Source organism: Antedon mediterranea, chromosome 1, assembly GCF_964355755.1.
Source record: "Antedon mediterranea chromosome 1, ecAntMedi1.1, whole genome shotgun sequence".
Lineage (NCBI taxonomy): Eukaryota > Metazoa > Echinodermata > Crinoidea > Comatulida > Antedonidae > Antedon > Antedon mediterranea.
The window spans coordinates 22387417-22415063 of record NC_092670.1 but is presented as its reverse complement, the minus strand read 5'-3'; the positions used below and the strand labels follow the sequence as shown (position 1 = coordinate 22415063).

At 35.2% G+C, this 27647-nt stretch overlaps 2 protein-coding genes across 3 annotated transcripts in view; one reads left to right on the top strand and one right to left on the bottom strand.

The window, feature by feature from the left end:
• Positions 1–8: 8 nt before the first annotated feature.
• LOC140062985 (multidrug resistance-associated protein 1-like) lies at positions 9–21295 on the bottom strand. The gene is made up of 29 exons (XM_072109416.1): positions 21164–21295; positions 19978–20151; positions 19303–19428; positions 18856–18981; positions 16966–17088; positions 16531–16592; positions 16258–16380; positions 15713–16021; positions 14905–15082; positions 14336–14590; positions 13850–14053; positions 13323–13554; positions 12705–12771; positions 12062–12188; positions 11580–11756; positions 10713–10880; positions 10379–10568; positions 9985–10108; positions 9604–9757; positions 9123–9336; positions 5563–5876; positions 4330–4529; positions 3917–4043; positions 3389–3490; positions 2789–2935; positions 2369–2527; positions 2040–2206; positions 1418–1612; positions 9–994 (listed from the first exon to the last, which is right to left on the bottom strand). The coding sequence occupies exons 1-29, from the start codon at positions 21191–21193 to the stop codon at positions 886–888; spliced, it is 4683 nt and encodes a 1560-aa protein (XP_071965517.1). The 5' UTR covers positions 21194–21295; the 3' UTR covers positions 9–885.
• A 129-nt stretch (positions 21296–21424) lies between these two features.
• LOC140062952 (telomere length regulation protein TEL2 homolog) overlaps positions 21425–27647 on the top strand; it is a 16075-nt gene continuing 9852 nt past the window's right edge. The window contains exons 1-6 of one of the 2 annotated variants that reach the window (XM_072109347.1): positions 21425–21488; positions 25646–26013; positions 26416–26619; positions 26707–26792; positions 27151–27219; positions 27425–27572. In XM_072109347.1, the coding sequence (XP_071965448.1) occupies positions 25646–26013; positions 26416–26619; positions 26707–26792; positions 27151–27219; positions 27425–27572 (875 nt within the window). In that variant the 5' untranslated portion in view covers positions 21425–21488. Of the gene's footprint in view, positions 21489–25525; positions 26014–26415; positions 26620–26706; positions 26793–27150; positions 27220–27424; positions 27573–27647 lie in introns of those variants that run through there. The other variant, XM_072109354.1, reaches the window with a different exon arrangement.

Genomic DNA, 27647 nt, shown 5'->3' with positions numbered 1-27647 from the left:
TTAACACCTTTCACAAAAACAATTACAAACTTCCAGACATTTAATACTTAAAATATTTGTATAAATACATGAGGTAAAACTTTAGATTGCTAGTCAACTGCTTTCTGTACATAATAAATATTTTTCAAAAGAGTATACATTTCGAAATCTAGAACACTTAACACCATACATGCAAAAAAATAAAACATAAATAAGGAACATCAAATGTAGGGTGGTGAATTTCAGCCAACTTAAATAGTATTGATTGTATTTAACTACTGTGGACTAACTTTGCATCAGGGAGTCATTGGTTAGTGTTTCATTGGAAAGTGGCCACTGAATAGGGCTGTCATATCTGTCTACAAGGCATATTACCCTGTATAAGGGTCAGTTGTAGTGTTTTGACCCTCGTTTTACAAGTGTCTTAAATTTCAACATTATGACATCCCCCAAAGAGAAGAAAAAGAAAAAAAAATAGCACTATGAAATGATAACATAATACAATATAATATAATATAAATAAAAAATAGGATTATACTACTGTATATAATTCATCACACAACATGTATCTATATTCCAAGTTTGATATCGTATTCTTTTGTTAATACTGTACTGTATATGAATAGCATGTAGCTTAGACTATAGACATTTATTCTTCAGTGCTTTTTACTGTTCAATAATCACACACTGGTTTTAGACTCACAGATAGTCCAAATGCCTTTGCATACAAATAAAGACAATAACCACACATTCAAATCAAAAAATATTTTCTAAATCATTTCCATGTTTAAGCTCCTCCCCTTCCCACCAAAAAAAACAAAACATTCACAAGAATCATAACAAGTCAGCAGTCAGCAACTTGTAATATTGAAGATTCTCCAAAAAATATAATTACATAATTCTAATTCAAACTAATCCTGCGTCTTTGGCCATGTTAAAGAAAATACCATCGGAAGACAAAAGCTCTGATGGTGACGCAAATTGAGAAACTCTACCATCATCTAAAACCAAAATTCTGTAAAAGAGAAAATGTATGTATATTATTATATATGTAAAAAGTCTATTTAACCTTCTGAACATATTAAATCTGCAAATTCATTCACTCCTTTAAATCAAAGCTTAAGACCTTTATCATCAGCTCGGACTTTACTACATGAATTCATTCATTGCATTGTTGTGTCAATGTGCCATGCTCATTTGTGATAGAAAGTGGCGCAATATAACATTTCCTTATTATTATAATTATTATTCAAATACAAAGAAACAAGAATATTAAAAAAATTTAACATGTTTATTTGATGTCTTTCTTTTCATTATATTGTTTCAAAGTTTTAATTTTTCACTCATCTCCATCCATTAGTGAGTTGTCAATAATTATAGTTATATATAACCACTCATGCAGTAATTGTTCGCTCAAGCATGACACTCATTTTCTTACCTTGTACTATCCATAATAGTGTTGAGCCGATGGGCAATTGTTAACACTGTGCACTCAGCAAACTCCATACGTATAGTAGCCTGGATGAGATCATCTGTCTCCAGGTCTACTGCTGCTGTGGCTTCATCTAGCACCAGTATCTTGCTTTTGCGTAACAGAGCTCTTGCTAGGCAAATTAACTGTCTTTGACCAACACTAAATAGACAAAAATAGACAATACGTATGCTATCTGAAGTTCTATCTTTTACATTGTTTAACTACTCCCATATAGATTGTACCAGGAAGTTGTAACTCCCTGGATTGTACAGTTCCTCTGAATTTACCTGTTTTAAATACATTAGATCCCTTATTAAATAGATACCTTAGATAAATAAAGTAGTCCCCTTAATATATTGCGCCTCATTTATAGAGGTGTATCCCTAAGAAGGTGCTTCTACTGTAAGCTAATGAGAAGGCATGTTGCGTGGCTGTAGTATTAAAATATATATCGCCCCTCATTCATTTCACATAAAAGTTTCTCCTTAATAAGAAAGGTTCTACTACATTATGTTTTATCATTGCTTTCTTAAAATTTCTCATTCAAATTTCTCTCTTCTCTCATCCCTACATTTATTTTAATCACCTTAGATTTTCTCCTCCTTCTGTACATTCATGCTGAAGACCAAGCGGAAGACTTGACACGTAACTATGGAGATGCGACAACCTTAGTGATTTCCATATTGCATCATCACTGTAGGCATCAAAGGGGTCAAGGTTCATTCTGAGTGGGCCAGCAAAAAGCACTGGGTCCTAGAAAAAAAGGTTTTACACACTTTAGCAATTCAGTTTACTTTGAATTTGGAACAATTAATAATTAGGAATATTTTGACATACATCGAAGAAAATAACATTCAGTATCAATTATATAAAATTACAATATATTTAAAAATAACTTAGAAACACAAAACTAACCTGAGGTATAATTGTTATTTTTGAACGAAGATCTTGAAGTCCAATTTTGGAAATATCTTCACCATCTATAGTGATGGTTCCACCAGCTGGCTCAATAATGCGGAAAATAGCAAGCGTGAGAGAAGACTTTCCAGCACCGGTTCTACCAACAATGCCAATCTGAATATTGGTAAACAAATATTATAAATGTTAATTACAGCACAAAAGCCAACAATTGGTGTATTTATTTGACGTTGAATATTATTTTTCTGTTGAGTATTTATTTACACGCACTGGCTTGTATTTATTTTTGTTGCCATTCAAAAATTTAAAAGTCTAATTGAGGTTTTATGGTAATTTGATGGTAATCTAAACAACATATTATTTTCTTCTATTATTATACATATTTAAACTGGAGTAATGAGCAACGAACAGCCATACCTTCTCTCCACTTTTAATGCTGACATTGACGCCCTTGACTACCAGGTCTAGGCCTGCACGATATCGGGTAGAGTAGTTGTCTATTATAATCTGCCCATTGTTGGGCCAACTATCACTTGGACGGTTGTCCGTTACTATGCGATCAGCCTATAAATGTTGACAGAAATTATTTCAAAACAATATCTTATTTTCTACAATATAAACAATAAACTTGATTAAAATTTTATATATAAACAAGGAAATCTAACAACAGGACACTGAGCTCTCCTTGCCAAGATAGGAACTCGTAACAGCCTTTTGATCTTATGTCTGGCTGCGACAAATACTAACAGTACTGTGCAATGTACATATTCACTGCGGCGCAGTGTCTGTTGTGAAGGGCATCGTGTCGCAGCCACAGATAAACCCTTTGATCTCCGGAGCTAAGCATCCTGTTGTTAGATTGCCTTGATATAAATAAAGGAATTTCAATATAAGTCAATGGCGGATCACATGTGTGCGAGAAAAGCCAACAAAAGGTGTAGAAATATTTCACAAATCTTCCGCAATGGCAAGGCCAAGCTGGTGCCACCCATAATTACAGTATTAAAGTAGCATTACCTCTGTCTTTGTCTCAGAATATTCCTTAATTCTTTCCACTGCAACTATGTTTGTCTCTAGTTCGCTTGTCATTCGCACCAACCAATTCAAGGTTTGTGTAATCTATAAAACAAAAGATATTACACTATAAAAATAAATTGACTAGTAAACTGTAAACAATAGTAACCACTGTAGTAAAGCCCTTTTACACTATCAAACTTTGAATGACAAACAAATATGATGTGCCCATATATGGACACGATGATGTCATATCACTACCATATTAGAAACATCAGACATTTTTGTCAAACTAGTTTGATAGTGTGGACAGAGCTTAATATTTAACAATTGTAATGCTAACCTTTGGTCAACTTCAATCTGTATTTTATTTTTACAATTGCAATTCAAATTTGTAAGAAGGCAGTTGAGAAATCGTTACCTGCATTGCATAGGAGACAGACAACCCAACAAGGCCGGGGCTAAGCCTATCACGACCAATCACAGCAAACACAATTCAAATTTGTAAGAAGACAGTTGAGAAATCGTTACCTGCATTGCATAGGAGACAGACAACCCAACAAGGCCGGGGCTAAGCCTATCACGACCAATCACAGCAAACAGAGATGCAAAGAAGACTATACAGTTTCCAACAAACTCAAGACGCAGAGCTAACCATCTAGAAGAAACGGAAAGAAAAATATTGTTATTATACACCTTAAAACGTTATCTAGAATATAATACAATACACAGTGACGTAACATAGAGACCTGAGGCCCCTGGTTTAGGAACTCTAAGTGGCCCTCCAATGCTGGAGGCCTTGTGCGTTTTTAGACATATTTTAATGCCTGTTTTTTTTCCTCTGGGCACTGCTCAGAGGTTCCATAAGCTTCGGGGCCCCTAGGTTTAGCCAGTAAGCGGTCATAGCTGTTACGCCTCTGACAATACAAACACATTGAATTTACCTGTTTGAGCAGATATTTGGGTAATAAGTGACTTGATTTTCATCAATCAACAATTCATTTTGTTTGATAAATTCTGACTGACGCTTATATGCTCTTATTGTACTTGTTCCTGTGATAGTCTCGGAGAAGTGCGAATAGATGGGTGACCGTGATACAGACTCCAAACGTTTCAATTGTCGGGATGTACTCACATAAAATCGCTGTTTAAGGATAAAAGAAAATGATAATTTTAACTACTACAAATTAGCTTTGTGTCAGGGAGTCAAGTTCTGAAGTCTTAGTAAGTTGGAAAATTCTTGGGTGGGATTAACAATTTCTAATATACAGTTAACCATGATTTTTTAAGTTATTTTGGTCTCCAATTAGAATCACATCATTATTCAGGAACAAATTGCTATGGTAATTTAGCCTCAAAACTATCAAAACGGTCTTTTATTAGAGGAACTCCTTAATTGAATAATTAATCAAATTAAGCAAATATAAATTTAACTTAATAAATCATTATAAACAACAATAAATCCACTAAAACCACAACAAGCAAATAAATAGCCCATGCAAAAAACATTATTACTATCAACATGCTAAATAAATATCTATTAACACACAACGGGTAGTAGAGTAGTTATTTTTTGTTAATGGAAGAATAATAAAAACAATGAATCTAAAATCAAAGATTAGTAGGAAAGTGAGAAACCAGTATACAGATTTGACTGATTTATAAAGTATGGCTTTTTCTACAGGATGTTTGACATTCAAAATGTGGGCTACAAGTAGGTATGAGACTGGTTAGTACACAGTAAGTGTTGATAGAATAAATAATAATAAAATGTGTGAAGTTATGGTGAGTAAAGTCATGGGTGAGAATTCAACATTTCAATCTGTTTGATCATTTTCAAGAATAAATTCCATAATTAAAGCATTAACAAACAATCTACACGATTGTCTGTTTATCATTACATTTAACTGTATATTACAGCCAGAAATTCATTGAATACATTATATTAATAGGTAAATGGAACATCCCAACAAAAAGTATCTATCAATCCTTAATATATCATGGAGGTATTTTTACACATATCATTGATTGATTGAACATTGAACAAATGGGTCAAGTAAAGAGCTCAAAATAATAACTGAATAAAACTCAAACATACTTTTAAATTGAAAACTGTTAAATAAATGTATTGATATTGAATCAATACAAAAATGAAAACAAAGTAAAGATGATAGTACCTGAACTATGTAATAGAATAATGCTAATGCAGGAAAAACCGTCAAAAAATATGGCGAAGACAAGCTGATTACAAACATGGCCCCTGCCACTTTGAAGAAACAATCCAACCAAGGTTGGATAGTTTCCGGTAGTTTTAAATCGGTGATGTCAATGTCTTTAGAGAACCGATTTAGAAGTCGACCCTTTGGGTTCATGTCAAAGAATGACATTGGTGCTAGTAGTATGTTGTGAACCATGGCATTATGAAGTTTTCTGGAGGCCAGGACAGCACCGATGGCAAACACGATGATAGCACCGAAGAGGATGCTTATACCTAGAAGCAAGATAAAGATTACATAGTGTTTGTGGAAACATATTAGTTGAAATGAATGGTTAAAAGATGATGAGTACAGATATACTTATTTGAAATAAATAACATTAGACTGTTAGGCTAATACAGTAGAACCTTTATTAACTTTGGGACCCAGCAAAGAGTCCCCTTAATAGGTGTATCCTCTGAATAGAGGTTGAGCATAACGTTAAAACATATATTGCCTCTTGTTCATATCAAAGGAAATTGCCACTCTAAAAAGGGGGGTCTCCTGAGTTAATAGGGACGCCTCTAATGAGGGGTTCTACTCTAGTAGTTTCCCTGTCAATCTAGAAATCACAGCTCCTATAACAAGTTGTTTAGATAATAATGATGATTATGATAACTGTAATGAATATAGTGACAAATAATAATAATAATTAATAAATCAATGGTAACAATTATTAAACAGTATTTCATGATGACACATACAACAGTAGAGTATAATTAAACAGCAACCTATTGTTTTCATGATGTGCTACACGACTATGTAACTATTGAGTTAGAAAGTCATTCTGTGCATATTCATATGCCTCTGAGCATGCAAGCTGTGTAAATCTGGCAGCGTTTTGTGAAAACAAAAGATAGCCAGTATTGAGGAAAAGAAATAACTCTAAGCAGGCCAACGATGATGCTGAAATAAAAATATAGGTGATAATGTGAATTGATTAGATTAGTATTAGTAACAAAGTGCTCCTAGATCAATAGGCTTCTTACTCAGAGCTTGTTCCCTGTCCACAAGAGAAAGTTCTGAGAACCCAGGAAGACCTTCCCACTTTACATTTTGGTTAAGGAAAATAGTAGGCCTACTAAATTTGATGTATCTTGAAAATGATCAAAGCGATTGAATTACAGCGCATGTGTAATATTTTTATTGATGGTCATACTTCAGTAAAAACATTCAATACTGCACCAAAGCAATATTGGCAGAATAATGAGGAATACAAATTGAAATTGGATCAGCTAAATTTGGTTATAAATTAAAAAAAGAACAGTAAAACAAAATACAACAGTACATTGTAAAAAATAAGCAGACAAAGTAAAACTAATATGGAATATAAAATAAAGTATTGAAAACTAAAACAACCACAAACCTGAATAAAGAAATAGACAACGCCACAGGGTAGTAGCGAAATATCAAATATTGGTGTAGTTAAACTAATGGCTAAGATAATCTCCACAATTTCAAAAGCAGAAGCAACCATTTCAGAGATGATATCTTGTAGCTTCTCATCAATCACAAATATATCTTTACCGAATCGATTCAAAACACGACCTTGTGGCGTTGAATCGAATATTGTCATTGGCCAAAGAAAGATATGTTTCAGAAGGAAATTGTGGAGCACACAGGAGGCTTGTAGCGAACCAATGGCAATGCCTAATGCACGGCCAATCACGAACAGTGCTAGAATAAAGAAGGATCAATTTTATTTTAGTGACTTTGATATAAACTCTTTGATATTCGGTAACCAATAGAAAATAGCCAGGAGTGAGAATGGCTAATGCCCAAATAGATTTTGCACTCACTCCATACAAAACAAACAGTTAAATTAGAACTTTATATACAAGAAAATTAAATATTGTAATACAAACAAAATCCCCATAATTGGGTTTGAAAGGTACAGTACTAGTGGTTTGTCCTATATTAGCAAAATTATCTTAATATTGGATTTATAAATGTGTCAGAATGGTAAGAAAAACAAGAATTAGGTTGTTTAGGGTTAGAAATGTTAATGATCAAATTGTTGATATATAATTGTTGCTGCTATGTAAAGCTCTATCTACACTATAACTAGTTTGACAAAAAAAGTGTGATGCTCCTAAATAGGGTAGCGATATGCTTAAATATGGTAGTGATATGCTTAAATATGGTAGTGATATGACATCATCATGTCCATATATTATGGGCACATCACATTTTTTTGTCACATAATGTTTGATAGTGTAGACAGAGCTTAAGAGAAGCCACTGCACAATCTGAAGATGCAAGAGAAACATGATTAAATATTCCTTGCGTATCTAGGCTTGTTAGGGTTGAGAGAAATCGTTGATTGATGATGGATCATAAAACCAAGAGTGTTTGATTGAATACAATACATCACAGAATATAGTACTTTGAGAAAAAGTCTTGCATGCATTACGAATTAAAGAAATGTAATGAAATATAACATACACAAATGCATATTGAGTACATCAGATCTATACTGAGCCAAATATGAGGATGGTTTAGATAAATAATGATAGAGAAGATTATAAGATCTAAGAACCACATTCTAAACTAATACAAATCTAACATATTAAGCTGATATACAATAAGATGCCCCATAATACAATTCTTTTTATACCTGCATGAACACATATAAGGCAGATAGGGGTAAGATGATCGTCATAAAAAGTGGGGTTGAGTAGCTGATGATGGTCACAATAGCCAGAGTTGAGATTAATGTTCGACAGAGGATAGATAAATTTCGAGGAACCAACTCATCAACCACATATATGTCTCGACTGAAGCGATTCAGAATACGACCCAATGGCGTGGTATCGAAGAAATTCATTGGAGCATATAGAATTTTGACGAGTAGGCTGTTGTGAGCTTGTTGGGAGGCCCCAATAGCTGCTAGTGCTACTGCTATTGATGATCCTAGGGTCAGCAACCCTGGAGAAAATGTATCATTGTAATTTGCAAGTCATAAATGTACATATAAGGTCTAAAAAAATGGTTATGTTGGCCAAGTGCGGCATACTGAAAAACAAAGTCGGTTCGTCAGATAAATTACGGTCTGGGATTTATCTATTTTAAACTGATTTTGTTTTAAAAAAAAACTACTGGGCTAAAATTAATAATTAGAGGGTGTTGAAAAAAATGTTATTGAATTGGGTCTATTTTGCTTAGCCAACATAACATTCCTTTTAGGCCTAATATAATGACAATATATGAAGTGGTATAAATTTCTAAAATATAATACAACAAAAACACATTTGTATTTCTGTGCAAATTGTTAAAATAAGATTAAAAACATAATTTCTATAACAAGTTATGTTAAAACAGTAAATTGTATAAAAATCATACAAAATATCTATCATATGAAAAAAGTATATACAATTATGCAACATTGGTGCAACATTACATCGTTTATAATACAACAATATTATGGCTATTGCTACTACTTTGCCATTTTCAATAGTTCTATGTTTTTAGTTTAATCTTACCTTGAGTAAGCCCGAGGGCAGCATAAACACCAAGGTACATGTCACGCTTGCTTGCATCGTTCACTCCATCAACAATGGGTTGGTTACTCCAATGACTCAACCAAAGGTTAGAGCCAATAGAGGCAGCATTTGACAACAGGTAAAACATTAGGATTAGTACGCTAAGCGGCAAGCCTACCGATTCCAAGTAAGTGAGATACACAGACCATTTAACCTACAAGATAATTTATATAGCAGGAATGTCAGAATAAATTTCACCTAGGGCTACAATTACTTTAACAGTCTTCTACCAAGTTTATTTACTGTATCACCTATCCCTAGAAAGCTTATTTAACCTCTATCTTTAACCTCTTTAATCTTTATCTAACCACTATATCTTGCCACTCATGAAGTGATCAGAGCAATATTCTCTTCAAATATTAATTCAAATTAGGCGGGATTGCAATTTAATTTATTTCAATGAAATCAATTGTACTCCTACTTTTCCAGTTTCTGATTTTTCTTTTTCAATTAGTTTCTCCTCTTTGTTATCAAACACTACTTGCTTCATTTCTTCCATCCGTTTGTATTTTGAGAGTGCAATGTGGCGACCAATTGACAGAGAGTCTAACTGTGATACTGTATCATAAGCAAGCCTAACAAAAAAACAAGAAAAAATGTTTATGATTGTCACCAGTTCTTATTCTTTATTATGGAGTAAAAGTATTTCTATCTGTATGGGCTCATGACTTTACTTTCTCAAGCCAAAGTGTGCACTTTGTTGGATCCTGAAGGCGGGGTTCCTAGAACTTGAGAGATTAACAAAACTATAAAGGATTTGAAGACTTTCTAAAAAGGGAGAGACAATATGTCTTGCACTAACCTTCTGTCAATGTTATCTGAGCTTTTTGATGCTTCATCACCAATGGACAACATGGACAATGATCTAGAATCATCTTCTGATCTACCTCTGACAACATCCAATCTTTCGCTGTGCAATGATAAAACTATTACAAAAATGAATAGCATTATTATCATATTGTTTGCATGGCGAATAACACTATTAAAATTTGTGGTACATCATGTGTTTCCATAAGGAAATAAAGTACAGTATGGTTAGAATGTCTTCAGTTGTTAAACTACTACTTCTGGAATAATGCTAGCCTTAACTTTACTTTGTCTAAGACAGTACAGGTGCTTTTGCTATCACATCAGCAATTAAACTAATCTCAACAGTGTATTGTGTGACAATGACAAATAAAGGTCCATATTTGTACCTGTAGGCTCTTCTTCCATAGTCTCTTCTTCAGCGTCTAAACTGTAGTTCTTTAAAAACTCTGAGAATGCACCTTCTTGCTCGAACAGTTCCGTGTAAGATCCTACCTCTGAAATCTGGCCATTGACAAGTACAACAATCTGATCAACCTGAGGTAGAAAGCTGATGCCATGTGTCACTAGTATTCGGGTCTATAAAAATAAAACATTTAGTTTATGAATCTTACAATCATTTAATATAATACTTTATTCTGTAACCGCTTGTCTGTGTAATTTGGCCTTAATGATAGCCGGTTGGTGGTTATAAAACTACTAAAGGTATTTCCGAAATCTTACCTTGCTTTTCAATAGACCCTCAGGGCCAATAACATTATCAAATATATGTTTTCCAACATGTGAATCTACTGCACTCAAAGGGTCATCAAGATAATAGACGTTTGTGTTAGCATACACGGCTCTAGCTAGGCTTACTCGTTGCTTCTGACCACCACTTAGGTTTATACCCTGAAATTAAGTAACATACATTTTTAACATGATTAAGTTTTAACCAACTAATAATGCTTACCGTAAGTGATGTTTAAGTGAAATAAGCAGCCAAAGAGTATTACTCATATAGGCTGCATTTTCTCATAATTTTTATGTGTGAGTCAAGTGGCCGAGCGGTTAAGGCAGGGGCCCACCGCAAACCATAGCTATACACTCCTCAACCATTGTTCTGTTGGTAGAACAAGTCTTCTCGGATAAGGACTTAAAGATGGAGGTCCAGTGTACACATCTGGCTTATGTGCACTTTAAAGAACCTAGTACATCTTTCGGAAGAGCAGAGGGTCACCATTCAGCCTCTGTTGTTGTGGACAGACGAACGGGCACTGCTTGGTGGCAGCGCTCGACACAAAGGCACCTTTAGGGGAGTTATAAAGTTGTGGTATGGGTTCCACACTAGTGCGCAATTCAGCCTAGTAGGCTGCAAGTTGCAGGTTATTTGCCAATTTACATTTTAAATTGTTGAGTGTTGGGCTTGAACCAATGTGATAAGGTAATGAATTTCATGTGTTTATGATACGTAAATCAAAGAAAGAAGCTCTACTGAAAGTATTAAACCGATATTTAAAAAACTTAAAATGATGACCTCATGTAAAATGGCCAGCAGAATTTGGGAAAGTGAAAAAATCAGAGAAACAAAACATCCTGATATAACATTACCTTTTCTCCAATTTCAGTCATATCTCCTCCTGGTAACATGTCAAAATCTGTAGCAAGAGCACAAGCCTGTACAACTCTTTGATACTTTGATTCATGAAGTTCACGTCCAAACAGAATATTATCTCTCAGGGTAGCATTCTGGATCCAGGCTTGCTGAGGCACATAAGCTGTTGAACCCTACGATACATATAAGTGGTTATAAATAGATTATGTTAGTTACTGCTAGCCTGCTATACAATGCCAATGAAAACCAGTACAGATACAAAAGCTAAAATATTTTTATGAGATTAAGATGTATTGTATTATTAATAACAATAAGACTTAATAATAAATAATTACCTTAGTAAATCATTTCAAATTGTTTAATTAGTGCTAGCCTGCTATACATTTTATAATGATACAAAGACAGTAACAGTACAGATACAAAAACTGACGTCTTTTCATGAGATTAGCTTTATGTAGGATGAAAGAAAAGTTATTACCTTTGTAAAAACTCTTCCTTCTACCTTTTCCATTTCACCTAAGATTGCTGAAATAAGCGATGATTTCCCAGATCCAACTTGTCCAACAACGGCTATCAGGGATCCTTCTTTAATATCTAAATTTATGCTGGAAAAAAACCCAAGTTATTTACATTATTACCAGATGATGGCTAAAATGAATATCTTAAATGTAAACAAATTATCTAAATTTGGATTGAAAAAACACTTTACATTACATGATGCTTAAGTGAAATAAGGAGACAAAGAGTATTACTCATATAGGCTGCATTTTCTCATAATTTTTATGTGTGAGTCAAGTGGCCGAGCGGTTAAGGCCCACCGCAAACCATAGCTATACACTCCTCAACCATTGTTCTGTTGGTAGAAAAAGTCTTCTCGGATAAGGACTTAAAAATGGAGGTTCAGTGTACACATCTGGCTTATGTGCACTTTAAAGAACCCAGTACATCTTTCGGAAGAGCAGGGGGTTACCATTCAGCCTCTGTTGTTGTGGACAGACGAACGGGCACTGTTTGGTGGCAGCGCTCGACACGAAGGCACCTTTAGGGGAGTTATAAAGTTGTGGTATGTTAAAAGAATAAACAATACAATTAAAACCATGAAAAAAGATTGATTTAATTACTTTTTCAGAGTTGGTTCTCCGTCCTTTTCCCAACTAAATGTGGCTTCATCAACAACCACTGCTTGATCTGAAAAAATATGCAAAGGAATATTGAAAAAATATGCAAAGGAATATGTGCTCTAATTCACAACGATAGTGTTTACTTTATAAAAATGTAAACAAATTTAACAACAAAGAAACAAAATGAAAGAAAAAGAAATTTTTTACCAGTTAAACTGGTTCTTACCAGGCATATGCTCTAATTCACAATGATATTGTTTACTTTATAAAAATGTAAACAAATTTAACAACAAAGAAACAAAATGAAAGAAAAAAAAATGTTTTACCAGTTAAACTGGTTCTTACCAGGCATATGCTCTAATTCACAATGATATTGTTTACTTTATAAAAATGTAAACAAATTCAACAACAAAGAAACAAAATGAAAGAAAAAGAAAAAAAAAAGATTTTTACCAGTTAAACTGGTTCTTACCAGGCATATGCTCTAATTCACCATGATATTTTTTACTATATAAAAATGTAAAAAAATTCGACAACAAAGAAACAAAATAAAAAAAAAAGGAAAAAAACGGTTTTTACCAGTTAAACTGGTTCTTAATAGTTAAAACTGGTTCTTACCAGGCATATCACAATGTTCAACATTGTCCAACTCCAGTTCATCTAGTTTAAGAAAACGCTCAAGACGACGAAGAGATACGCTGCTCTGAATGAGATTGGAGATGACGTTTGGAAACATAACCAAAGGGAAACGTAAAATATTAAATAAGGATAGCGACACAAACGCTTTGTTAGCATCAAGTATGTGGGTATCATCAATAAGAACATACACAGCAAAAGTGGACAAAGATACCTAGAAAGAAAAAAATAAATGAATAAATAGAACTTGTTGCATAAACTAGGTGAAATTCATACTGGAGTGGGGTGGAAAATGTGACAGAGATCCTAACTTATAGACCACTATCAAATTTTAAGTGCATTCAAACATAGAGCTTGGATGTCAGCATCTATCGTAAACAATCAGGAATTTTCCAAGCGTAAAATACGCATTTTTGTTATTTCTGAAACAAAAAAGGGGAGTACATGCTAAGTAGCAAACTATTATAGACACTATCAAGAAAGGAAGATCACTTGTAATATGGACTTACCAAGAAAGGAGCACATGCCCAAGTAAAGGTGGCGACAGCATTCAAGTATGCAAACTTTCTGAGAACCGCTAACTCTTTATTTCGAAGTTCCTTGATTTTATTTTCAAACGATTCTTCCCAAGCATAAAGTTTTAACACTTTGATCCCACTGAGCACTTCGTTCATCAACTTGATGCGAGCGTCCTTAAATGCCATTTGCTTTACCTTAAATAAAAGAAAATTAGTATTTACTTCATACTGTATGTCTTATTAGAGGCCATGAATCGTGTTTGACCAGGTCACAGAAGTGTTATTTTTTTTTTTCATTTTTACTTTATTTATTCATCTTCTCACTAAAATGGATATACAGAAAAGACAAAACACATATTAGTGAAGGATAGGACCAACAGGTGGTAAACAATTTATAATTGTATCCAATATTAAATTGAATAAACTGTATATAGTGTATCACCGAACAGAGCAACATAAGCAATACTGTTGACATACCTGTAATTTTCTTGATTTGGTGGCAAGGACGGCATTTATTGGGATTAACAAAACCATAATACCGACTCCAGCAAGAACCGATGGTCCAAGTACACCCCAGAGAAAGTAGAGGGAAACAATGATTTGAAGCGGTGATGACCAGATAGTGTTAAGATATGTCACCAGATCCATAAAGCGTTGTGCGTCAACCGACATCAAGTTCACAATCTCACCGACTGTGGCTGTCTTCCGCGCAGTGTTACTCAGTACGAGGGACTAGATAGTGAAAAAAAAATGCTTCTTCAAATATTCTTCAGCTGGGTCTTAATGAGTTCAAATTAGTACACTCGGAAACTGAAATTTGGCATATGACATGCGAATAATTGTATTTCATCTATGCAAACATGGAGGTTATAACCTCCATGGTGCAAAGACATATGGTAGTGTTATGCTCAAATATAGTAGTGAAATGACATCACCATGTCCATATATGGGCACATCACATTTTCTTGTCACATAAAGTTCAAGATAGTGTAGACAAAGCTTAAGTATGCTTCTAATAAATGTGTATGCTTTTGAAAGATACTTACTTTACGATAAACTGCACCAATAATAGCAGTCCGTAGATGCATTCCAGTAACAAAACAAATATGAAAATACTGATGCAATAAGACTGATTGGATGATACCAACTATCAGTAGTATAACAGCATAAAAGTAACCTCTCCATTCATAGATGCTTTTATCAAGAGTGTAGCTTATTAATAATCTGAAATATTCAATTAATATTTGCAAATTTTCACTAATCCATGAAAACAGTAAAATCCCTCATTTGGTACAGCACTATTAAGGAGATACTTTTTTGTGAAACGAACGGTCGACAATATATATTTTAACACTACGGACAACTCCCATCCAAGGGACACTCCTAATAGGACAACACTTTGTTGGGTCACAAAGGATAATAGGAGTTCTACTGTATTATCAAAATTACTAAAATTTAGTAAATAGAACCTCTTATTTGGGACACCCAATTCAGGAGACACTTTCCATTGAAACACAAAAAAGGCAACTTCTCTTAACACTAACATCTATACAGGGGACACTTTAAAAAAATTAATAGATTTTCTACTTTTTTATTTTATTTATTTATTCATTTAGCATCCATTCAACAATACATTTAAAATACATAACAAAGAAAAAATAAAAACAATTGGAACATTAAAATTGAATAAAACCAAAGTGAATGGATGCAAGGACGACCCAATAAATCGACCTGTCAATTTATTTCCAATTGGGTCCATTGCAAAAAAATCGGAGATGTGAAAGTGAACTCAGCCCTAATATTATGAAAATGATTGATATTTAGTGACAATATATAAGTATGATAATGTCTTACCTTAAAATCTGTGGGCTGACAAATAATAAAACATCATAAACAAATTTATACAGCGCCCCCAAAACAAACCAGCCACCAAATGCCTTGACCAAACTTTTTAGCAGCGAGGCTTTATGGTCAACAGGCCTTCCAAAGTAATCGGTCAGTTCATGACATTCGGAGTATTCGCTGTAGCTATCGTCTGGTAATTCAGTCTTTGTTGATGTACTGCCTCCAGTTGTTGCGTTTAAGTGAGGATCTTTATCTAATTTCACCATCACAAATTGCTTTTGCTTTCTGTGTGCTTTGGCTTTTTTCTTTAAAACAGTTCTGTAATGCCAAAAAAAAAAATACAATTTCTCAATTAATCTTAACAAGAAAATCCATGATAAACAGAATCGTAAAGTTTTTAAAAAAGTATTGAATAGAGGGATGGTGTAAGATCCCCTTTGCTTCCATCTATGGGGTGTTGAATCAAGGTAAAACTCCAAGGCACCTACTAGAGAATTCTCAATAACTTTTTCTTAATCAAATCGATGTTAATATATTTGTACACCCACACTAACCTGCATATTTCATCCCTCCATTTTGTGAGGAAATGTGGTACAATCCTGATAGCCTTGTCCCGCTTCAACAGTGACCACAAATCATCCTTCTGCAGCGACGTTTTGTAGCCTTTAATGACCAGACTGTTAAAATAAATTGAACAATCTAATGTATTGTACATACTGAGACGAACATAGTGAAACACGTAGTAAAGCCAAATCACTAATTATTTAAGGATAGTATTATTAAGGGTAGTAGTTACACATTTTAAATGTACTGATGCATGAGCATACCTTGTAAACCACCAAAATGTTATACGAGATATAAACGGAGCTGTCTCTTCAGGACATGGATTCTAAAAAGTAATAGTATCAATGTAAATTAAAAAAAATTGAAGAAATGAACACAACTTAATCTTGGTTTAGAACTTTTATACTATATTATCTGCAGATAAGAATTAAGAATTGTATTTTAATTATAATTGTATAACTCTTTTCAATGTCCATTTTAGTGAGCAACTTTGTGATTCATTTCGCTTTTTGTTTAACTACTGTAGTCTTTTGGATTTCAAACTCTTTTCTTTTGTTTTCTTATGTATTTGTTCTTTCTGACGAAATAAATGAAATGAAAAAAATGCTGCTATCTATTTATCATAAAATGACTTAGATATTGAAATATAATTATTTTCGCAAGTTTTTCAATTTAATTTAAAAAAAAAATACACATACTGGATCAGAATTAACTGGAGAATAACGAGGTAGTTGATCAGAAAATGATGACAACAGCAGTGATATGACCAGGAGCACAAAATAACAGTAGAACGTCACATAGCGAAACGTGTCATCTGAATCCTGTAAAATAATGGTTAGTGTATAATAGGGACCTTTCGAATTTGCAATGAGGATAAAAAACTAAGACATGTTAGTTCATTGTGCGCAGGAATATTTGGACGTGTGAAACTAGGTGAGAAGCGAGGAGGACACACCGTCGCTTCTCACCTAGTTTGATGGTTTATAGGTCCAGGCAACGATAACCTAGGTTGGTCGTGTCACAAATCGAAATCTCCCTAATATCTTTGGTAAACCAACATACTACCAACACCACCACCAATATTTATTCCTTTTGGTGAAACATAAAAAGGAAGCACTGAGGAGAGACAAGAGCTATCAAAGACAACTATCGTCAAAGGGCGTGTCTCTCCAGAGGAAGATACAAATGTGGGGGGGGGGGGGGGGTGAGAGAGAGGTGCGCTAACAGATACTGTAAAAAAATATATATCACAAAGTAGTTTCTGTTTTTAACCTGTCAAAAGCGGGGAGCATGCTCTCCTGCACTACCTACTGGGTCCACCCAGTTTGTTTGGAGGTAAAATAATTTAACCATTAGGATCAGTTAACAAATTAATATATAATCTACTGTAACAAATTAAAAAGCTAAGAAAAAAAGGCTACCAGGATTTATATTTAATTGCTGCATAATCAGGGGTAGATTTTAGTTTGGTAACTCTACTCCAGTAATTTACTCTTTTGCAATGTGTTTCACGTATTTTGTGCTGCCAGGGAATCTATATAATTACCAAGTGTACCATACTGTTAATGTCAAAATGCAGAAACATACACTTAAAAAGAGCTAAATAAACATGCTAACCTAGTTTCATTGTCAGAAATATAAAGATAATATTATGCTTTAATGATCACAGAGGTATTTGCAATCAAAGAAAACATGAAGAATAAAAAGCTATTGAAATTCTGTCACAAAGAGCTTTGAATGGCAAAACTGCACACTTAATGCATATTTGGTCTTTTCCCTGGTACTGTATATGTAAAAAAGGTACCATTAGCACCGAGAACTACTTTTTAAAAAAACCCAATGTGAATGTGTTTTAATATACTGTATTTAACAGTAAAAATACATAATATTCATCAATATTTAGATGGTAAAGCTGTTCATACATAATTTTATTTATTCCTTTCAGTGAAACATAAAATAGGAGCACTGAGGAGAGACAAGAGCTGTCAAAGGCAACTATCGCCAAAGGGCCTGTGTCTCCAATGTTTATTAATAAAATCATCATCACAGTAAAACTGACAGTGACATAAAAAAAAAATGGAGCCAAAGGTAAATAAGCAACATTTTTTATCATTTTTGTATTAGAATGAAACATTGCTTTAAAAACACTTATTTTTCTTATTGGAAATTATTTTTAAATTAAATTCTACTTTGTATTTTCAAAACTTTCTTCTATAAATAATTGTTTTTCATTTCTAAACCCAAGGTTTGTTTTTTTATATAACAAAAGGAAACACATGATTTCTATTGATTTGTAATTGTATTAAACTACTGTGGAGTAGCCCTGCATCAGGGATTTGAGTAATTGGTCAGATGATTTTAAATTCTATTGATTTCAAATACGTTTGCTTTGATATGCAAGTAACCTTTTGTTAGCAACTAGTGAAGAAGTTTAATCAATAGTTTAGTACCAGCATAATTCATTATCAGTATCCATTTCAATTTACTATCTACAGTATCATTGTAATATCTATCAAAAATCATTAAAAACAATATTTTTAAAAATCTAATAGTACATGTAATCATTCAAGTACAGTGGATGGCTATACCTGAACAATCTTTGAACGAAACTCTGGAATACTAAGGAAAACCGCCAATATCCAAAAAATAAACATGACACCAGATGACATTTGACCTTTCATTCGTTCATCTTGAACTACCACAAAGGCCAAAATCTGAAAGTATAATTTAACTTAATTAAAAATATGAATAGTGAAATTGTATTTTCTGAATATTGAAAATACTAGAAGATAGTAATAATTTTTTTAGTTTTTAATGATTTAACGTTCTAACACAGCAAAATGTAATGGTTAACTCAAGGGGTTAAAATTTGAATTGTTTTAAAGTATTATTTTAATACAAACTTTTAATGTTAAAAGATAGGAATTTTACTAATTTTTCAATGATTTACAACCGTTAACTTTTCTATGTTCTATACTTTTTTCCTTGAATGCCTAATTTACATAAATGAGAGTCAGTTTTGGTTAATAACTTACCATAGTGATACAAAGAAAAGCTGGAGTAAATATATATACAACTGGGAAATCTTCATTATCAACATAATCTACAACACCTTTCAAAAGGTCCATTAATGGTAGTATAATTAAGAAAGCACACACAATCTACAAAGGAGAAACATTAACAACAACAACATAATAACATTTCAGGTCAACGTCGGTAAGTTTTAATTTCACCCTAAAGAACAATTGTCAACAAAAAAATCTTGTTGCGTTTAATTCATTTTTGGTCCATGTGAAGCAAAATAAAATCCTTCAACTATGTTCTGACACAAATCGTTTTTTGTCATCGCAACTAAAGTTGTTCAAAGAACAAAACCAGAAAACTTTTTGGTTTTTAATTCAACAATTTTAAGTTACCGTATTATACACAGTATATATTATTCGTGTTACTGTTATATAGCAAAAATGAAAAGATGAATAGATGTGAAAAATAAATGTTTTATAAACCATGCTCGCAATTTTAAAAATCATTTTTCAATTTCCTATAGGCAACGTCAATTGTGATTCTAATGCCATTTTTTTTATCAGCAAGACCGTGTTCCTGAATTATGTTCTCTAGGGGCATGGTCTTTTTGTATCAATAGAAAACTTTATATTAGACGCACACAGCGTAAAAAATAACTTCCTTTATAGACAGCAGAACATACTCACCGATTTTCCAGTATGTAACGACGATAGTTTGATGATACCTTTGTTATTTTTTTTCAGACAGAAAAAATACAAAGGAGCAAAAAGAAACAAATAAAAACAAGGGATCCAAGATAAAACTGTCTCTTGAAAGCACTCGGAAATATCTGGCGTTGAAGAATTTAACAAATCATGATCCTGAAATTCAAATGTGAAATTAAATTAGGTATTTATTCAAAATAATAATAATAACTTAATAGTCCAATCAGCCTATTAAGTAAACTCCCACAGTGCTCAGTAGCTACACTAACTAGAAAGCCACTCTAAGAGTACATACCTCTGCCTACTGTGAAATTCTCCTACTGTACATAAGATTTCTACGGAAATATATATATTTGTGTGTCTCAATGCTGTGTGTGATTTAGGCTAATTTCACTACAAGCATGTGTATGGAGAGTTTGGTGTTTGGTTATGTAACCAGCCTTTTAACTAACAATATTTTCACTTGACTAACGATAGAACAGGAACGCCAAAAACAAATGGGTGAATTTGAAAAGAAATAGGTTTTTTAAAACTACTTGTATCAAAAACCTGTAAATTAAATCAAATTATGTTTTAAAATTACAAATTATAACTCTAGCCTTCTTGTACAAAAATGAAGTTTTTTGCACAAGTAGTTCGAGAAAATGTTTCAGTTTATTTGTTACTTTAAGACTGCTCGCCGGCTTTTTAAATTCTGTCCTATCTTCTAACACTAGCAGGTCTGAAAATTATATTAAAAAGTGGTCCAGAAATGCGGGACAGTGGTCCGGATTGCCTCTAAAAAATTTAATGGAGTGGTCCTTGACCACATATCTATTTGTATTTTCATTTTGGTAAAGATTTTGAGTAATCCTTCTATTCTAACTAACAAACACACTGTACTGATCGACTACCTACATTACATACAGTATACCTCCTCAAGACCTTGGCAGAGTTAAAATATATCTCCTGATCTTGGAATCACTTTTTAAGTAATCGATCGATTACATATACCTCCTCCTTGGGGTAGGTAAATTAAAATTAATTCTTGGGACGAATCGACCAGAAATGGTCAGCATCCTCCAACATGCAACATTGAACCTTGGTCTTGAGCTGACGTTTACTAAAATCTAGGCCTATTAGGCCTAGCTAGGTCAAACCAAACTGTAAATTAATACAAAATACTCACCCAAAAACTATCTTCACAAAAATTATCCATCCTTGCACGGTAGTACCTGAATTAATTAAACTATACAATTTATAAAATTGTTATTTATAAGGTTTGAATGATGCAATATTTAATTTTTATTTCACATTTTGTTTACATTACATGTGTACAGTTTGCATTCGGTGTTAACAAAAACTAAAAAGAAAACAACATAAATAGCGCCAGCTATCGATGTGAATCTCAAACGACTGGTAAACAACAACTAATAAAAATAGAAAAGCATGTTGTTTTTGGTCGTCTGCTAAAATCTTGTCAATTTTGTTGCTGATGAATATTTTTTTATTTAGTAATAATAAGGAAATTGTACTCCATATATAACTCCTAGCCTACCGCTAATGTAGTCTAGATAGTGTATACCTTAGTAACTACGCTAGCCCACACACAAAAGCTAGCTTCTTATTCACAGTAATATTTTATTAATATTATTATTAGTATCTAGGCCTAGGTAGGCCTAGCCTATATATTACTACTACAGACAGTACTAGCCTATTGTTGTGATTCTCCGAGTGAGTATGATTGATGCAAGGAGTGGCTTATCTGTATAGAGGGGCTACTCTCGTTGTCTGTCATATAGGTCACACGTTGGCACGATAATGACAGTACTATAATAAGATTCGGCCGCAATTCCGCATACGGCTAAACAATAGAACGCAGCATAGCTCAGAGCACGTACTGTTTCCGTTCCTTTGTTGTGTCTGCACGGATTAATCTGGGCTCCAGGGACCGATGATACCTAGCTTTAATAGCTAGTAGTAGTAGTATTAGCGGTGATCAAAACACACATGTACATATATCATCGGTAATCAAATCCAAAGAGACTGTTCCGCTGCACTTCCCCCTGTTTTATAAGGGCTAAGTCTTGTGATCTAGTGTCATGTGCTAAAGACTGAACAGCTAACCGGAGTCCTCCAGGCAAGGGTCAACCGCTCAACTGGGCACACCCCCAACATGCTGATGCTTGGACGGGAAATCAACCTTCCCGCTGACCGCATGTTTGCAGCGGGTGGCACCCCACATGGACAGACACCCGACAGCTATGTGGTTAGCCTTCCAAGAAGCCCACAAGGCCAGGACCACCCGTAGGGAGACACAGCAACACATGAAAAGGGTCTACGATCTTTGTGTTCTCACCCTCTCCTATGCTCGCGGGGATAAGGTATATGTGCTAGGCAATAGCCAGTAAGTGCAAAAAGCTGTGTCCTCCTTGGAAGGGGCCAGGCATCATTCAAATACTTAGCCCGGGACTGCTTGTGGTCAAGCTGAGAAACAGAGTAATGGTCTTGAACCATGACAAACTCAAGCCTTGTCACGACCGGGTGGTTAACTAACTATAATTTATCTTTTACAGATCCGGATACCACTGACGTTGGCTACACACCGTACACACTTTACTGTTTCTGTCAAAAACCCTGGGCTGGATCATTTATGATTCAGGGTGATTATTGGGACGTTTGGTACCAAGGCTTGTTATATCTTATGTGTCTTTATTGCATCTTTCATTGTGTGTACATACAGATTACCAACCATGTGGTTATATCGATCTACCTTAACCCATAATGCCTTGCTTTCCCTTAGTCTCCCAATCCAGACACTACAAGGCTCCTGCGTGAATTTTCCACCGCTGGATGCCCTGAACATCGACAAGTAGAAATGCGCAAAATGCAGGGACTGAGCAGTTCCATCACAATTGGTATAATTGCTTTTTATTCCCGTAGGTTGATTTTGGAGATAACAAAAGGTGGATGGAGAATGGTGGCCCTTGTCCAGCAGGGAGCGGTTACTCCTTGAGGTCCCGTGCACCACAACACCGACTCCTACAGCAGCTACTGAAGCCATGCCAAGATGGATGTGGCCCCTGACTGAGCCCGAGAGCCAGAGCCGACCATCTCACCTGAACCTGTCCGGCGACCCAGGAGTGTAAACGTTGGCCATTTCTCGGATGTGGCAAGGAATTTGTGCATTCCATCAGGTGGCATGTGTGGGGCCAACACACTCCACCATGTTTCCGGTACCCGTCGACCGAGCGGAAAACGAGGACCAAACTGTGGGCACTCCAGAAATGGGCCATGGAGATTCTGAGCCAGCCCGACAACAACCTGATATCTCGCCTAAACTAGGAGAAGGCCGTTGGAAGGGAACATACTTTGGAGATGATGAACGAACTCCAAGCAGCAATAGGGGGTAAACCGCTGGAGGGGTTTTGTATTGTGCCAATCAATAACCCTGGTCTGGTGTCCTTGGCCAAACGTATGGACCTCACTAAAATGGGTCAGCTGGTCGCCAGCTGCCACTCTACCCGAAACTGCCACCTGGTCGTCAACCTTCTCACGCGCTCCTTTCAAGAGGAGATACCAGTCTCCATCTTCATGGCAGGGAGTCAAGAAGACGACAAGCCAAAGAGCCTTTGACTCTTCATTTTCATCTCGATCAGCTGCGCTCCCATCTGAAGTTATCTAAACATGGTACACTCAAAGACGTGCTACAAGCTGAACCAGCCGGTCCGACGAGCAAACAGGTAGAGTTGAGTGGGGGTGTTGTCATTTTCTGTAATCCTCCCTCTTATCAGTCGGAAGAGGAGCTACATCGCCTCCGGCAAGGCGGGATGTGAGGTGGGGATCAGTTATCCCACCTGAAGCCTTGGTGCATTCTGTCGCAACCCGGGTGTTCGGCCTAAACTACTCCGTACCACTGTGAGACTGGTTTCGCCAGGAGGAGATGCTGCAAATTTGTGGATCTGCAATAAAATAAAGCATTAAACAATTCACTTTAAAAATTGCTAAAGGCATGCTAAAGCGGGAGAAAAAGTCCCCTACCACTGCTCATGCCATTACTGCCGTTGTCTGACAAGGAAGTGGGCTGGCTTTAATAACCCATTTTATGAATTGGTTCAGCATCATAAAACATAAGCATTGCCCCGGTTGGTTCTAGGTAATGGCCCAAGGAAATTGATATGTACCCGTTCCATGGGTGCCCCCATCATGAAATTCGGTCAAGGAGTAACGCCCTTTGCGACCTGTTTTCTTATTAGAAGAACTTTTCTTCCACTCGGAATTCGGTCTCGGGCGACGCCCTGGTGTCCAGCCGAAGGAAGGTTGTGGTGTAATCGCAAAGCGAGTGACTGCAATTCCTTTGGTAGTACCAGGAGGCGTTCACCGGAATCTTCCTGCTTTAGGAATGGAATGCCATTGTCGGATGAGTGAAGGCGGTCTCGGTTCAGCCAAAGAAACTTTGTCCTCGGGCTGGGGGCCCATCCTTTCATTCTAACCACTGCAGGACAGAGCGATTATCTGCGTCCTTGCGTTGCTGGTTTTTTAGTTTGCACACATTGGGCTGTCGCTGCTTCCAGTTGAACCTCATCCTGCATCGGGGTTACCTCAATGGCCGCTTGGTACTTGGGTCCCAAACGAAACCACCAAACAAGCTTGGCCACAATATGTGGTTTAGAAACTAGACGTTATCTAAGAATATTGTCCGGTCTGCAGCCGTGTCCACACCAGCTGTCACTTCAGTTTGGTTTACGTAGACGTAGTGGTGTATAGGGCTCGGTTGGCTCGTACTCTGTTGATAACAATCGGTTTTTCAGTCTCGCCTGCTGTGATGTCTGCCTCCACTGGTTGGGTCCACCTTCAGACTCAATTTGTCAAACTTGTCAGGCCTGTCTGGGACAATCTCTCTTGAACTGGCCCGGTTTCTGACATTTTAGGATGTGGAGAAGAATAACTTAACTCTATTTCTAACCCAGAATTGTATACTAAGTCTCCGTCGATCAACTTCATAAACTTTTTTTTCCTGAGCCTCTTATTATATTTCCTATGTTATTTGGGGTGATGTTGCTATAACACTCACTCCAAAAGATCACACAATAGAGGACACGCTTGCCGTCCACAACAATGCAAGAATACAACTGAAATAATTTTTTCTATTATGTTTTCTTTAATTGAGAAAATTATTATTAAGTACTTGCGTACGGCTACACTTGCTGCGTTCTCAGAGCATGTACGCTTTCCCTTCCTTAATCCGGGCTCCAGGGACTGATGCCCAGCTTTAATAGCTAGTAGGAGCAGTATTAGTGGTGAACAAAACACACGTGTACATCTATCGGTAATCAAATCCAAAGAGACTGCTCCACTCTTCATAGACAGGTCACATGACCTTGTGTCACGCTGGGAGGCTCAAACATTATTTAGGAGGGGCATTTACTACACTATCCCCACCACCCAGCCACCTCTTCCACCCTAGCTAAAGACTAAATAAAGAGGGCAGTATTAATAAACCGGCCGAAAGTCAACAGGATATCAGAACAGTTAAATTAATTGTTTCGACCGTGCCAATAAGCAAACTTTACATTAGACGCATGTCACATTGAAAATAATAAATCACATGCACAACGGATCATGCCGATAGTCACGTGAAAAAAGTCCTGATTATTATATTTTTTTGTAGATGGCTACTTGTCAGAGTGGAAAGATCCTTGTTAGAACAGAAGTCAAAGATGTCACCAACACCTTAAACACTTCTACTGATGTTGCGGATATTAAGCAGAAGCTCCAGTATCTGGCAATTCTCTTGCCCAACCATGAGGATAAATCTGGAAGCACCTGGATCGGCGAGGTGTTGCTTCCGTCCGCCCGTAAAGAGTTTAAAAATGAGCATTATGTACACTTTTTGGGAGTGCTTATTGATAATTTTAGCCTAGAGTGGAGTCAAATTTTGACAAAAGATGATTGGTCATGCTATGTTGATGTCTTCTTTCTAGAAGGATGGCCTTTGGATGCTTTTGTGTGTTTGTGCCATGCTTTCACACAGTCAAAGTAAGGCTTATTATATATATTATATATCATATATTAGTTAATGTGGTCTCTGACCAACTTATTGGCTCTGGCATGAATCTGATATCAAAGAAAAACTCTGGTTCCTCCATATTCCTCCAATATTCTGAAAAAAGTGAAACAGCATTTCTTCAGCTTACAGATTAATTTAAATGTGAGCCAAAATTATGCAAATGCGGTTTGCCACATGTTTTACTTGGCCTTTAGATTTGTTTTATAGGGAAAATTTGTGAAAAGCCTATTCTTGTAAATCGGTAACATGACTATATGACATCAATATTTTATGATATTGGGTCTTTATTAATTCCATAGCACGAATATAAATTATGAGATATATTTAGGCAGAAATCATGTGTACCAGCTGTTGTTTCTGTTAATTTTCAGACCAAGTTTCAAGCAAGACAAGTGTGTATATTTATTGACAGAGTTTATAAATAGGCACAAATTTGAAGACATAATCTGGCAACAGTGTTTTGTACCAAAGGGTCATGCAGAAGATGTCAAACGACAGACAGAATGGGAGGGCGCTGTAACATTGATGATCTCATTACCAGACAGGGCTGCTAACACATTAAAGAAACGACTCCGGTATGTTATACTTTTTATAATTGTACTATTGTCCTTATATACAGTAGTCAAAATTTCAACTTAACTTGTAACATGAATTTTTTATAGGCATGAACTTTTCCCACATCCATATTTCACCAGTCTTTCAGGAGACATTCTGTGTGTTTTAACAAGAGTACAACACAATTTACAAGGTATCTATTTTGTTTAATATTGATATCACAACCCTATGAATAATGTTGAATGATTAGTCGTTGCTTATCCAGTACGTGTCTTAAATATGTTAGATTTACTTATTTGTTTATTTATTTCTCACACCACTTGCTAAGAATAAAGTTAAATGCTAAGACCAGTCATTGCTCGTCCAGGATGTCTTAAAAATGTTACATTTCTTAATACATTTATTTCTCGCCACTTGCAAAGACTGTTCTACCAGCAAATACATAGACAAAATGGTCAGGCTATCAAGTATGTATTCTACTTTCCTACTTAGGCAGAAACTACTGGTATAACAAGTTTATATAAAGTAATTTTCTTTTTCTTTCTTGATAGATGGTATGAGTTTATCCATCGCTTTCTTAAGCCTTCTTATTGGACGGATTTGTCAAAATGGTCAAACAGGTTTGTGGTCTTAGTTTCAATAGAATTATTTATTATCAAAGAACAGAATAATACTATTTTTTAGCTTTTCTATTCTAAATTAATATTATAAATGTAACTGATAACATAGCAACAATGTTTTACAAACTCAACCAAATATTTTGTTGACTGAAATTAGAATAATTTACAGACGAAACATTCACAGTAACAAGATTCTTTTTTTTAGATACACTACTGGATGCTATACTGCCCTCATTAGTTGATCTTTCTGACGACAGTCTCTTGTGGCAGAAAATCTGTGAGCAAATGTTCTTAAATGTTCCTGACAGATGTTTAGAAAAACTTGTGATAGGACTTCTAAAGAAGACACCTTGGTAATATTATAATCTTTTACTATACATTTATAAGAAAAAATGATACAGGATGTCTTGAAAACAGTATTGTATTGT

Coding starts and splice junctions, on each gene's coding strand:
- LOC140062985 (XM_072109416.1), bottom strand. CDS start 21,193: ATGGATAATTTTTGTGAAGATAGTTTTTGG. Junction 17,089..18,855: donor TTCGTTCAAAGATTGTTCAG/GTATAGCCATCC, acceptor ATTATTTTACAG/GATTCAGATGACACGTTTCG. Junction 10,881..11,579: donor TGACTGAAATTGGAGAAAAG/GTAATGTTATAT, acceptor ACTTAATTTCAG/GGTATAAACCTAAGTGGTGG.